This window comes from Alexandromys fortis, unplaced genomic scaffold, assembly GCF_014885135.2.
Source record: "Alexandromys fortis isolate MF-2015 unplaced genomic scaffold, M_Fortis_MF-2015_v1.1 scaffold_217, whole genome shotgun sequence".
In the NCBI taxonomy this organism is placed as follows: Eukaryota; Metazoa; Chordata; class Mammalia; order Rodentia; family Cricetidae; genus Alexandromys; species Alexandromys fortis.
This window is the reverse complement of record NW_026068098.1, coordinates 248,106-262,432: the sequence shown is the minus strand read 5'-3', so window position 1 is coordinate 262,432 and position 14,327 is coordinate 248,106. Positions and strand designations below refer to the sequence as shown.

General features: G+C 50.6%; 1 protein-coding gene across 1 annotated transcript in view; it reads left to right on the top strand.

Annotated features, from left to right (window-relative positions):
* Positions 1 to 3,193: 3,193 nt before the first annotated feature.
* The window catches only part of Gbx1 (gastrulation brain homeobox 1), a 20,805-nt gene continuing 9,671 nt past the window's right edge, over positions 3,194 to 14,327 (top strand). The window contains exon 1 of the mRNA XM_050123703.1: positions 3,194 to 3,740. Within this exon, the coding sequence (XP_049979660.1) occupies positions 3,209 to 3,740 (532 nt within the window). The 5' untranslated portion in view covers positions 3,194 to 3,208. The remainder of the gene's footprint in view (positions 3,741 to 14,327) is intronic.

The window sequence follows — 14,327 nt, the reverse complement described above, 5'->3', positions numbered from 1 at the left end:
TCTCTATAGCTCCCTGGCTCCATTGTAGGAAAGATCGGATACTAGATGTTCGGGGATTCCGTAGCAAAGTCCCCATTTTCCGCTGGTAAAGAGCCAGTTTTGTTCAGATTTGGTGGCTTTGATGGCAACAGTGTCTGTCCTTGGTCTAAAGTGCTGCTGACCGGGTGGAAGGTGAGTCCTTTCTCTCTTGGGCAGATACACTCTTCCTTTGCTCCTTGCAGCAAGAACTCATTTGGGAAGACTCATTCTGCCTCAGATCCATGTAAGCCTTGCTTTCTAAGCAGCTTAGATTCCCTCTCTCAGACGGAAAAGTTAAGACAGGGCACCTCCAGCAACGCTTCCCCATTTGCTGTGTGGTCTCAATTCCACCCGGAAAGTAAGGGCAGAGACAGAAATTGGGCTGCAGCAGTCACCCCTGAGCGTGCGATCCTAGCTGCTGAACATCAAAGACCTGAGCAGCCACTCCTCATGACCCCATTGGGGCAAGGGACTGATTGAAGATATAAATGGGCTACAGAGCTCAGTATCTGGCTCACATGCTGGGTCAATACAAAGCCCCTGAGGTGTCACTTAGCTCATCACTTCTGAGTGGGCTGCCCACGGGGATTCATCGGTGCCAGCTTGGGTGGAGAGTAGAGTGCTCTGAGTGTAAGTGCGACACAATCAGCTCCTGGCTTGAGATAGGTGACACACATTTCTGAGACCAGAAGGTCTTTACCCTCTAGTCCCTGAGACTGTGATCTGTTCTGTGCTCACAGAGAATGGCCGGCTTGCTTGAGTGTGCATTCACTATGGGAGCTTTGGGACAGAGGTATTTCAACATATGTCCTTTTAAGCTTTTGAAATTTTGTTCTATGCGATGTTATTACCTATGCAAAAAATGGATGCAATTACTTTTAAAAATGGCTCTTCTCCGTGTGTTATTTGATTGGTGCGGAAGCTACTCATACAGCTTTAATTGCTGTAATTGTAGCTCAAAGTTCCCTCCATAATTCATCAAGTCAATAAGCCTCTATTATGTATCCAACACTGTAAAGCCATCAAACCAAGTACTTGACCTCTCCCTTCTGAAGTACAATATGCTTTTGAAATCTGGTCTTCATTATCAGCGCCATGGAGGGCTTGGTTAACTTAACCAAGAATTGTTTGGAAAGACTGTCTACAGCCAGTGGTGTATTCTGGTTCTTGATTGTGAGCTGGGGACTCCCAGACTTAGCCAAAGCACCTCTTCTTTCTCCAAGGTGGCATCTTCTCCCCAGTCTTGTCTGTAGTCTTCATTGGCAGCATGGAGAACCCCAAGTCCATCAGGGCTGCATAGGAACAACACCATCTTCCATTTTCGTGAAGGTGTAACCTCCCTCTCCCTTTTCTACCACTCACAGGGTCTCACAGCGTGGCCCTGGCTGATCTGGCCTTGGGTTCAGACTGGCCTAGAACTTGCTACATAGTTGCCGATGACCTTGAACTCCTGAGGCTCTGCCTGCCTCTGCTTCCCCGGCTGAGAATGTCACCTCCAGCTCAATGTCTGTCTCAGGTAATCCTGCACTCTTCCTCGGTGCTCCCCAGCCTGACAATATAGCTCTCTCTGCCCATTAGCTAATACAACACTCCCGCCTGGGACAACCGCAACTGAGACCCAGCAGGGCCATCTGCCCTCCTCTGTCCCCTGTGGTAGGTTTTTCTCTTTACCTGAGTCACTCGCGTTCCTGAACTGCACCCTGTTGAACTTGTCTGTCTTGGCTATCGATCCTTCTGTTAGGCTCTTCCTGACCCCACCTGAATAGTTCTCTAAGCCGAAAACTGCAATTGTTGGCCAGACTAAGGCTGCATTCTCAACTTCGGGCCACACTCTTCTTGCCTCCTTCCCACTCGCTGACCTGAGGTGCTTACGCAGCCAAAAGCCGCTGACTTTTGCCTCTAGAACGGCAAGTCTGCTGCTGGGAATCAGAGGAGGGGGACAGTCAAGGCGGAATGGGGGAGGTGAGCAGAGTCATCTGCAATTAGCAGATAATTAGCGCTGCTGACCCTTGGGGCTCATCAGCGCTCCTGGGGCCAGCCCCCAGCAATCAACCAGGGCAGGTCGAGAGTGTCAGGCCCGGGAATGAATAGGCTCATCAGACGCGCTGGAGCCAGGGAGCCAATCAGGGAAATTAATGGAGAGAGAGTGAGAGAGGAGAGGAGAGAGAAAGAGAGAGAGAGAGAGAGAGAGAGAGAGAGAGAGAGAGAGAGAGAGAGAACACGAGAGACAGACAGACAGAAGAGATACACAAAGACAGAGAATGAAAAAATAGAGTAAGACGGACTGGAATAGAGAATCGAAAAGAGAGGAATAGGAATTTAAAAGGAGGCCAACAAGGGAGGGAAGGGCAGAAGAAGAAAAAGAATGGAAAGGGTGGGAAAGAGGTGAAGAGGGAAAGGTAAGAAAGGGTAAGTACTCAGGAATTCCCACAGAAGCGAGAAGTTGGAGATGGAGGAGGAAGGAGGGAGAAGGGGCAAGAGTCAATGTGTAGAGAATGGAGTCCAGGTCAGAGAGTGCAAAGGGGCTGGGAAGACAGTAGGAAAGCTGTTGCCCACGAGTGGCCCCAGGCGCGCACGGGGCCCTGGGCGGAGAGCGCGCCCTCTGCTGTCTCCCGCCGCGTCTGGGCTTCTAGGGACGGCCGCCTCGTGCGGCCCGGGTGGGATGCGGGCCGGAGTACTTCCTGGCATCCCGTGCATCCACGCCCCGCCGGGCCCCGCTCGCCCTTCGAGCGACGCAGAGCCGGGGCCGCGTGGACTGAGCCGGGAGCAGGTCCGGGAGCAGGGAGGGGACCTGGCCAGCTGCCGTCGCCGCCTCCTCGCCCGCCGCAAACTTTCACAAAGCAGAGGGTCCGGCCTCATCAATCTGCATTAATAATAGTTGGTTGGGCCGCGGGGGGCGGGCGGGGTCCCGGGCCGGCCGGGCCGTTGGGAAGGCGCGGGGCGCGGGGCGCAGGAGCCGAGAGCTGCGGCGGGCGGAGGGAGCAAGTGAAGCGTAATTTGAGGAAGATGGATGAGTCCGGAGGGCGACACCCCCAGCCCGCCCGCCCGCCCCCTCCCTCCTTATGAGCGAGGGAGCGCGGCGCCGGAGCCACACTGCGCCGAGCCCGCGCCCCGCCGCCACCTCGGCCCGCGCGCCCGCAGCGAGCCCTGCGTGTCTGCGCGGGGCTCACGGCGGGGCCCGGGCAGCGCCATGCAGAGAGCTGCGGGCGGCGGCGCCCCCGGGGGCAGCGGCGGGGGCAGCGGCGGCCCGGGCACCGCCTTCTCCATCGACTCGCTCATCGGGCCGCCGCCGCCACGCTCGGGCCACCTGCTCTACACCGGCTACCCCATGTTCATGCCCTACCGGCCACTCGTGCTGCCACAGGCACTGGCCCCCGCTCCGCTGCCCGCCGGCCTCCCGCCACTGGCCCCGCTCGCCTCATTCGCCGGCCGCCTGAGCAACACCTTCTGCGCCGGGCTGGGCCAGGCGGTGCCCTCGATGGTGGCTCTGACCACTGCACTGCCCAGCTTCGCAGAGCCTCCCGATGCCTACTACGGACCCCCGGAGCTCGCCGCTGCAGCCGCCGCCGCCTCCACCGCCTCGCGAAGCAACCCCGAGCCCGCGGCTCGACGCACGGAGGGAGCGCTGGACGCCGACGAGCTGCTGCCGGCGCGCGAGAAAGTGGCTGAACCCCCGCCGCCCCCGCCGCCGCACTTCTCAGAGACTTTCTCGAGTCTGCCGGGTAAGTGCTGGGGCCGACGTGGGTTCGACCGTCAGGACGTCCCAGACCGGGACCAGTCCAGAACTCCTGCCACCTGCTTGGAGCCCTAGAGTGCCAGATCCCAGCTCGCGCGATGTTCATTCCCCAATACCTCCAGGTCCCAAAGCCCTGCTCTAGCCTCGGAGCGCCTGAAGCCTCACCGGCGGCACGTTTTTTCAGCATTGTAGTCCACAAGCCTCGCCCTGTCTCTTTTTTTCAGAATCCCTTCGTTTTTCTCTTCCCAAGGATGGGATTCCTGAGGGCTTCAGCAGGACCCTACGGTGACGGTGACAGCATTCGGGAACAACTGTCACTTTAGAATGTGGGGGCGCATTCTGAATCGACCCCTCAGCACACAAATGGTGGGCATGGGCTTTGTGGATGCGGCGCAGAAGGAGGGGCTGATGAGCCTGTGGCTTCTTCACCTTAACAAAGGTCACTATTGAACGCTCCTTTAGACTAGACCTAAACATTGGAGAACCAGATAGGGCGCTGGAGCAGCGCAGGCCAGGACTAGAGGGGTGTTAACTGGCGGCTGGTAGAGTTGGGTGTGGCAGTGCAGACAAGAGTTGAGGATCCTGCTGACAGGTCATTCAAGAGCCCTGGGAGGATGCCATCTCCACCGTGACAGGGTGCATGCCGTAAATGAACCCTGATCAGAGTCCATTTCTGGAAGTCCTCTTGCCCTGTCCTCAGTATCCTACAGCCAACAAGCTTTCTCCTTTCCGGGCAGAGCCAGGTGCGCTGAGATCGAGGCTTATGCAATCTGGGGAGTTCTAATGAAGAAAAATAGCCCATGTAAAAGTAGAGAGCTTAAACTTCCTTCACACTCGGATGAGCCCACGTCTGCTCCGCAGTTCATGGCACCTAGCTTAGCTGATTAAATGACCCAAAGGGTTTGGAGTGATAGCAGAGGCAAGCAGAGGATCCAAGAGTCATTCAGGGCAGGTAGGCGATTCCTGAGGACAGGTTTCTGCTGTAAAAGTGCCCACGGGGAAGGGGGCCTGCCCACTGTCTCAGGTGCTGGAGGGGGGGGGCTGTCAAGAAGCCTGCCTTCCAGTTTTGATTTTTGGTTCTGGGCATTTTGGCTGTGGGGATTCATCCGTTGTTAAATCCTTTTCCAATCTGACTGACACAAGAGGCTCTGAAGTCAGAGCAGCGGCTCCTCAGTAGGACCCTAAGAAGAAGAGAGACACCTGGAGATAGCAGACAGTGTCTTCAGAACAAGAGGACAGGGCAGAGCAGAAGGAGGCTCCTCAGAAGGAAGAATTGGGATAGTTCAAAAGCAGGAAGGAGCAGGGCTGGCTACTCAAGAGGTGCTGTGCAGGCCATGGGGCCTGGAGGCATAGCCAGGCAGACACAGGGGAGCTGGAGGGAAGGAGGGAGGGGACCCACAGGTGGGCAGACCTGAGGGGGTGTGCCCTTACCATGGGGGAAACAGACTGCTCATCCACACACAGCCAGGGTCCCCTGCCCTTCTCTCCACTCGTATGTATAATGGGAGTTCTTGTCTTAGTAAGCCCAATATGTCAACAGAAGAAAAGGGCACAAGAGAACTACCGAGAAGAAAAGAAGGAAAGAGCCATGACAGGGGCGATGGGGTGGGCCAGAGGGGGTGATGGCAGACACTGACTGGAGATTGTGACTAGGGAACTGGCCTTCTGTGGGAAGAGGAACTCTGGGCTGGGCTGAATGAGAAGTGAGCAACTTCACTAAAAAAGTGTGTGGGGATGAGTGTTGTGTCAAGGCAGGACTGGGAGAGAGCTAACCAAAAATGCCAGGGCATTCCAAGAGCTTCAGCATGGACGGAGGGTGCTGGTGCTGGCAGGCTGGTGACCCAGGGAGGAAGAACAGGTTTCCTGATCTAAGAAAAAAGGAACCCACAAGAAAAGGAGCTGTGCATACCGCTGCTGAAGCACAGGGAAGGGGCTTTGTTGGCAATATAATTGGGGTGGGGCAGAGGAGGGTGTTGACAGTTTCTGTGCTGAAGGTCACGTCCCAGCCTGGGATGGTCTGTGGCAGTATCACCTTAGGTGCTGGAAGAGCAGTAAGGAAGTCAGGCTTCAGAGGGACCAGAACCAGTCTTCACCCTGCCCTTTGCCGACAGCCACTCACCGACCTCCCCAGCCACGAGTGTTCCCTGACATGACTGTGGAAAGATAAAATGCAGTTACCCAAAGGTTAGGCATAAACTCCATCCGGGAATGACAGCACATGGCCGCCAAGGCTGATGGGAAATAGAATCTTTTGTTGGGGGACTGTCTCAGGAAACTTGGGACGGAGTAAGAGAGTTCTCCGCTGTGCGTGGGACCGGAACCTCCACAGAAAAGAGACTGGGAAGGAATACAGTCTATAAAATGACAGAAGGAGAGTTGCTTTTCCGGTGGTGATGGGTGGGAGGCATTGGGCTGAAGTTATTGTTCATTCACACTTGTTGAATATTTAATGTATGCTTGCTAGCCCCTCCAAATGACCTTACAGAACAGCTGGGCGGGGTGGCACCCGCACTAGGAGGGAGGGGCTGACAGAAGAGTAGGTTCAGCCACATATTATGTTGGGGAACAGCAGGAGTTACTTGAAGCCCTATCTTTAAAAAGAAAAAAGAGAAGAAAACTTCTAGTGAAGACAGGCCAATTTGGAGAATGAAAAAGTTCTATTCTTTGGGAATTACAGAGAATAGTTTTCAGTTGGCTAAGAATTAAGAAAGATGTCACTCTGTATGAGAACTGAGGAAGACAAAGCCCGGAACCTCGTTATAATTTGAGGGGAGGGGGAAAAAGCTATGTTAGCAAATGGGGGGGGGATGGAGGACTGTGTGGAGAAAGGATGACTAGAAGAAGCCCTGACAATGGCAGATGGAAGGAAAAGAGTTCTAGGTTGGGAGCATGGGGAGCAGAGGGGGGCACACTTTTAATAGGAACGTAGGGAGGATTAAATATGGCCCAGTAGGGCTGGGGTGGTAGAGGGTTTGCCTAGAATGGGTGAGGTATTGGGTTCTATACACACGTGTGCTCACACCCACTTGAGTTCTCACACACTCGCATGTGCGTGCACACACAAACACACCAGCAGAAGAACCCAAAGAAGTGAGAGTTTACTAGAAATATCAAACAAGCAATTTATTAATATATGTAATTTAAAGGTTTTCACTGGTCACATTAAAACATTAAACTAGTGCAATGAATGATAATAATCTTATTTAATCAAATATGTCTAAAATATTTCATCATCGATCCATATCCATGTTCCAATGACATAGCTTGTGTCCTCTTTTCATACTGCCTTTGAAATCCAGTGCACACATTCTCCACTCCCAGCTCAGCTGTCTTCAAACTCCCCATGTTTCAGGTGCTGACAGTGACCGTATCAACACATCTAAAGAGTCTGTAAGAGCAGTCTCATGACAGCCATTGGGTGGCAGACCCTCAGTGTCCCAGAAAACAGACAGAGGGCTCTCAAGGACAAGACCAGATTCAGCCCCAGCTGGAAGGGTCTGACCTGGTCTTGGGGACCTGAAGAAGTGTGTGAGCTCTGGCTGTGAGAGTCGGTCACGGCTAACCCGTGTGCTGGATATGGCAAGGCTGTGCGGCACACAGCTGATGACGGGAAAGGATGCTGTGTGCTGGGGAGAGGTGGAATAAAGCTGTCCTCTGGGGACAGGGCGGACTGGAACTTCAAACCGAGAGTTTCTGGAGCATCCCACTTGAAGGTTGGACAGCGAGTGTGTGTGTGTGTGTGTGTGTGTGTGTGTGTGTGTGTGTGTGTGTGTGTGGTGTACACCATGGAGAACCATTAGATGGACAATAAAGATACCAGGAGAGACAGACATGATGCCTGTGTTGAAAGAGGGACAAGTGTAAACACTGGTAGCCAGGGTGGTGGAGAGGATGAGAGAGGACGAGGGACCAGCCTGAGAGATGTCAGTGCAGTGAGCACTATGTTTTAAAAACCGAGCAGGTAAGGATTTGCTAATTTCTGAATGGGGATTGCAGTGATGATGGTAATCACACAGGGAGCCAAGAAACTTCAGAGCAGCCTGGTGTTCAAGGGCTGATTGCTGTAAGCGAAGCACCTGATTATAGCTAGGGAACATTTTTAGATGACCATTAATTAATTTCTGAATAGGTGTCCATTATGACTGGCAAGATACAGTATTTATCTATGAGAGGGAAATGACGTGCCGTAGAGCCAGAGGTTTCTGTTGTTAAGAACAAGAGGGGGATTTTGCTTTTTAGATGACAAAGACCTAGAGTATATTTTCCTAGCACTTTTGAGAAAGTACACAGAGATGGATTATTCCACTGACTTTGGGGTTTGTTTCGTATTTAAAAACAGGCTATCTTTCAGTTTCCCGTGCTGACCTCAGATTCACTGTGTAGCCCAGCCTGGTCTCAAAGTCACGGCACTCCACCTGCCTCTGCCTCCCAAGTGTTGGATTAAAGGCCTGCGCCACTATTCTCAGCTTACTCCATTGACTTTTCACATTTTGTTTTTATTTTTTCCTCTCTGAAATATTTTATTTTTTAACATTACATGTATATGTGTCCAGAAGCCAAAAGATTGTGGAGGACCCTGGAGTTGCAGGTATAGGCAGCTGTCAGTGGCCACCTGATGTGGTGCTAGGAAGAACAGTCTGTGCTCCTAACTGCTGAGCCATCTTTCCAGCCATTTCTATTTTTATTTTGAGACAAGGTATTGAGACAAACCTAGGCTGGCTTCAAACTCACCATATACAAGATGACCTTGAACTTCTGATGTTACAGCCCCAGCTAACCCTCTACTAACTTACTTCATTTTTTTTTTTTTTTTGGGTTTCTCAGTAGCTTTGGAGCCTGTCATGGAGCTCTGTAGACCAGGCTGACCTTGAACTCAGGGATCCGCCTGCCTCTGCCTCCCGAGTTCTGGGATTTTTTTCTTTTCGAGAGAGAGTCTCTCTATGTAGCCCTGGCTGACCTAGAACCAGGCTGCCCTCAGCTCAGAGGTCTGCTGCCTCTGCCTCCTGAGTGCTGGGCTTACAGGTCTGTGTCACTACGTCCAAGCTCCAGTGACTTTTAAAGGAAGACAAATGTTGGGCTAGAGAAATGGTGTCAGCTCTTGCTGTCAAATCTGAAGACCTGAGTTCAGTCCCTGGGACCCACCTGGGAAAGGAGAAAACTGACCCCCACACACATGTTCGCACTGACACACTAGGTAAATAGTGATGTAATGGTAAACTATAAAAAGACAAGCATTGCATTTGCTTGCTGTAGTTGAAGTTCTGACTCAAGGGCTCAAGTCTCAGCTTTGTCCACTATTTTACTGTGCAATTTTGACACCTGCTTCAGTTAGAGAATATTTTATTGTTTGTCTATTTTTAATTTTTTATTGTATGTCTATTATGGGCCTAGAGAATCACTGTCACACGACCTCTTTAGGCTTTGAGTTTCCTCATCTAGTTTAAAAGTTTTCATTGAGGTGATTTTGTGCATGTGTGTGCACGTGTGTGTGCATGCATGTGTGTGCACGTGTGAGTGTGTGCGCGTGCATGTGCACATGTGTGTGCATGTATACATGTGTGTGTGTTTGGCTGGGTTTTGTTTATTTGTTGTGGTGGATCTTGTTTGTTCGTCTGTTTTTGAGACGTTATGCTGGCCTGGAACTTGCTTTGCAGCCCATGCTGACCTTGAACTCCTGGAGGTCTACTTGCCTCTGGATTAAAGGCGTGTGCCACACGTCCTTTTCTATTCCTAGACCGGGTGTTTAAAGCAGGGATCTGAACCTGAGCTCCAAGGACCTCCTGACGGGAATCTGTTAACATGATGAGTGAGGTCACACCCTAAGTTACTTTACTAAGTCCTAGTTAAAATGTCCTTTAATGTGTGATCGTGGAACGAAAAACCATGGTTGTCTTAGCAATACATGAAGTTTTTTCATAGAAATCGTGTTTTCATGAAGATTTACATTCTTTGGAGAGAGAATGCTTCTTGAGTTAGTAAAGGAGCAGGATTATATGACAAGATTAAGTTTAACTGGGTGGTGGTGGCTCACACCTTTAATCCCGGCACTCAGGAGGCATAGGCAGGAGGATCTCCGAGTTTGAGGCCAGCCTGGTCTACAAGAGGTAGTTCCAGGACAGGCTCCAAAGCTACAAAGAAACCCTGTTTTGAAAAACAAAAACAAAAAAAGATTAAGTTTAAATATTTAATAACTATTTTTAAAATACTTATTTTAATTAATTTTTTAAAATATATTTTATTTTTTGTATATGAATGTTTTGCCTGTGTGTATGTACACCGTGTGCATGCCTGGTGCCCACAGACGTCAGAGGAGGTCATCGGATACACTGGAACTGGAGTCATGGATTGCTGTGAACTGGGTGCTGGGGACCCAGCCTGGGTCTTGAGAGCCACTGCTCTTGCTGAGTATGGTGGTACATACCTTTAACTTAATCCCAGTACTCAGGAAGCAGAGACAGATGGATCTCTGTGAGTTTGAGGAACGCTTGTCTACAAAGCAAGTTTCAGGACAGCCAGGGCTTTTATACAGAGAAATCATGCCAATAAATATGTGTTCTTGTCTGCCCAATCATCTCTCCAACTCCTTTGTTTTATTTTTTAGGGTTTTATTTTATTTTATTTTTGTCTTGGCTGTCCTGGAACTCACACAGTAAAGTAGGCTGTCCTCGAACACAGAGATCCAACTGCTTCTGCCTCCCGAGTGCTGGGATTGAAGGGGTGCGCCACCACCACCCCAGCCTATTTTTAATGATATGTATATGTGTTTGACTATGTGTAGGTATTTGCACATGAGTACAGGTACCCTCTGAGGTCAAAAGGAGGTACTAGATCCTTTGAACCTGAAGTTGCAGTCATTCTGAGCTTCCAAACATGGCTGTAGGAACTGAACTTGGGTCCTCTGAAAGAGCAGTATACACACTTAGTCCCTGAGCCACCTCTTCAGCCCTTGATAGCTGTGTTCTAATTTATTGGTTTCAAGTATAAAAGTGTACTCTCTGCTGCGTAGCCGGAGCTGAGAAGGGGCTGGCAGGTTTTATCCACCTCCAGGGGAGTTCATGGTACAAAGCATTTAAGAACCCCAAAGGACTGGCAGATCTCAAAGTCCGTTCCTGAGATGCAGTCTCACCGTGCTGGTAACACAGGAGACTTTCGCTGGGGGATTGGACCGGAGCTTCGCTCCCGTGACTCAGATGGGAGGAGCAGCTTCTGCGGCAGCACACACAGTGTGAAGACATGTGTTACAGGTGGTTAGGGAGAGAATTCTGTTTGTTTTATTTTGGGTTTTTGAAGACAGGGTTTATCTGTGTAGCTCTGGCTGTCCAGAGACTGGCTTTGTAGATCAGGCTGGGCTTGAACTCAGAGATCCACCTGCCTGGGATTCAAGGCACTTGCCACCACACCAAGATTAGGAAGAAAATTCTTTCACTCATAGGAATAGTGGGAAGAGCCAGTAGGGCACAGCAGGAGAGATTCAAGGCCGCTTCTGTTCTTGAACAAGTTTGAGGTCAGCCTGTGCTACCTGAGACCCTGGAGAGAGAGAGAGAGAGAGAGAGAGAGAGAGAGAGAGAGAGAGAGAGAGAGAGAGAGAGAGAGAGAATAAATAATAATAATAATAAATAATGACTGGGCATGGTGGTGCATTCCTTTAATGCCAGCTCTCCAGAGGCAGGTGGATGTCTGTGAGTCTGAAGCCAGGCTGGTTTATACAGAAATTCCTAGGTCAGCCAGGGCTATGCAGTGAGCCTCTGTCTCAATGCACCTGCTGCTGCACCCCACTCAGAACTTCTTGATGTTGGCCACATCACCTCTCTGCTTCCTCATCAGGAAAATGAGGGATTTGAATTACGTTTTCTTTAAGGTTGTTTCTGGCTGTACAGTTCTGTTTGTATTTTAATGTGCTTGAGTTTGTTGTTTGTTTTAAAGATGAGGATAGGTCTCAGTTCCAGGCTGGCCCAGAGCTCACAATCCTCCTGCCTTAGCCTCTCAGTTAGCTGGGGTTAGAGGCGCGTGCCTCCAAGTCTGGTTTACAGTTCCTCTTGATCCTTAAGGATACTTTTATTGATGAGTCATTCTTTTTCTAAAGGGGTGAGGCTGGAGAGATGGCTCAGTGGTTAAGAGCACTTGCTGCTCTTGCAGAGGACCTGAGTTCAGTTCCCAGCACTCATGTAGTGGTTCACAACTGCCTGTAATTCCAGTTCCAGGGGACCTAATGCCTCTTCTGATACCCCTTGGCTCCTGCACGTGTGTGTGTGTGTGTGTGTGTGTGCGCGCGCGCGCGTGCATGTGTGTGTGATATTTAATATACATTAAAGGTACCCTGAACAAGGGGTCTGTGAACACTGTGCTTCCCAGTGAGGTGTGGGTGTGTCCACAAAGAAGTCAGAGGCTGGCTGGCTGTGTGCATCGTGTGGTGATGTCAGGCGTGGGTCTGAGGCTGGGAAGACATTACCATCAGAGACTGGGGAGGTGGAATCAGGCAATGGCATAGCAGTGAAGGTGTGTGTACCTGGTGTGCATCGAGGGCAGCGACCAGAGCAGGAGAAGCTGGCCTACAGAGCTGGCCTTTCTGTTGCTGCCGTCCAGTTTATCCTTTAGCTATACAACACTGGATTCTAGTCTTTTCACACAGTCAGTGGTAAGAAGGGAGGGGCACAGAGGCGCCAGCACAGGTTGCGCCTGGGAAAGACGGGCATAGACCCAGCGTTGCTGCTTCTTTGAGGAATATAACTGAGACTAACCTGAAAAGCCCCAGTGGTCTTTACCAGAGAAATGAGGGCCGTGGCATTTATCGCAGAGTTACCAGGTATACAGGAAGACCTTTACACTGAGTCCTGGATTTAAGGAAAGTCTTACTGGAGGGCTAAGGATATAGCTCAGACAGCAGATTGCTTGTCCAGCGTGTATGAAGCCCTGAGCCAGATCCCCAGAATCGCAGGTGTGGTGATCGTGCCTTGAGTCTAAGCACTGAGGAGGTGGAGGCAGGAGGATTAGCAGTTCAAGGCTGTTCTTGATGAATAGTAAATTTGAGGATTTGAAGCCAGCCTGGAGCTATATGATAAACTATATCAGTGGGGGGGGGGTGTTGGAGGGATGGCTCAGCAGTTAAGAGCATTGGATTCTATTCCCATCACTCACTTAATTGCTTACAACTTCCCACAACTCCAATAGCAGAGGACCCCAAACCATCTTCCAGCTTCCCTGAGCACCAATATGCATGCAATAAGCAGGCATTCATGCAAGCAAAATATCTATACACACAAACATACATACATATATACATACATGCATGCATACATACATCAGACAGAATCATCATTGTCATAGCTCTTCAAATAGCTGGTCACTTTCCACAGAACTTTGCTGCGAGAGCTCACCTTAGAGGTGGCATTGGAGAGGTAGCTACTGACCAAGACAGATACTTCAGGGGTGATGGTGGACACATGAGTCTGAGGACAGGCAGAATGGAGCATTGTGCTGAGTGTGATATAATACAGGCTCCAATTTGTCTTTGCCTATTCTTGTTTTGGGACTTATGACATAGGCCAGGCTGGCCCTGAACCATAATCCTCCTGCCTTAGTCTCCCAAGTACTGAGATTACAGCTGTGAACCACCAAGGCCACCTGCGTGTCTGGCTCTTCCTCTTTCCTTTAGGCTTCCCTGTCTCCATTTTGACTTGACGTGCTCTCCTGTGCCCCCCTGGAGTCTGTTTGTCCCTTCCTCTGCAGTCTTTTCTCTTCATCTGAATTCCCATGCTCTTACTGCTTCTATTTGGAGCTGGAAACAAAACTGTTGACTGGATGATGCTGACACTTAATCAGGAGGGCCGTGGAGATGTTTAACTTCCAAAGGAACTCCAGACTAGGTGGTGCTCTGAGGAAGGGCGTCAGGAAATGGGGCGGGATTGTCTCCGATGGACTGTTGTAGGTGTGGGGTGGAGGACCTCATGTCTGCAGTCTGTGGGTCATTGTTGCCCCTTGTGACAGTATCCCTGCCCCCCAGACAGGGTTTCTCTGTGTAGCCCTGACTGTCCTCAAACTCACTCTGTAGACCAGACTGACCTTGAACTCACAGAGATTCCCCTGTCTCTGCCTCCCAAATGCTGAGATTAAAGGCATGGGCCCCCACTTCCCACTTCATTTAACCATACCCCCTTGGACTGCTTGTGATGGTAGCTCAACCCGAATTTTAAAAAAAAAAAAAAAAAAAAAAAAAAAAAAGAGAGAGAGAGAGAGAGAGAGAGAGAGAGAGAGAGAGAGAGAGAGAGAGAGAGAGAGAGATGGCATGGTAGTACACACTACCCTGCACTCAGGAAGCTGAGGCAGGAGAATGGTGAGTTTAAGGGCTAGCCTGGGCTACAGGGTAAGACTCTGTCTAAAAGAGGCAGGGGGACTGGGGCTGTAGCTTAGATAGTAGAAGGTTTGCCTAGTGTCCACAAAGCCCTGAATTCGATCACCAGCAGAGCTTCCTTAGGTTGGAATGAGAACAAAAAGCCAGAGCTTTGCTGAGAGGTAGTTTTTCAGCTCTGCTTTCTTCATTGCAGGCCCCAGGCTCTCAGAGCCACCCTGACCTCTT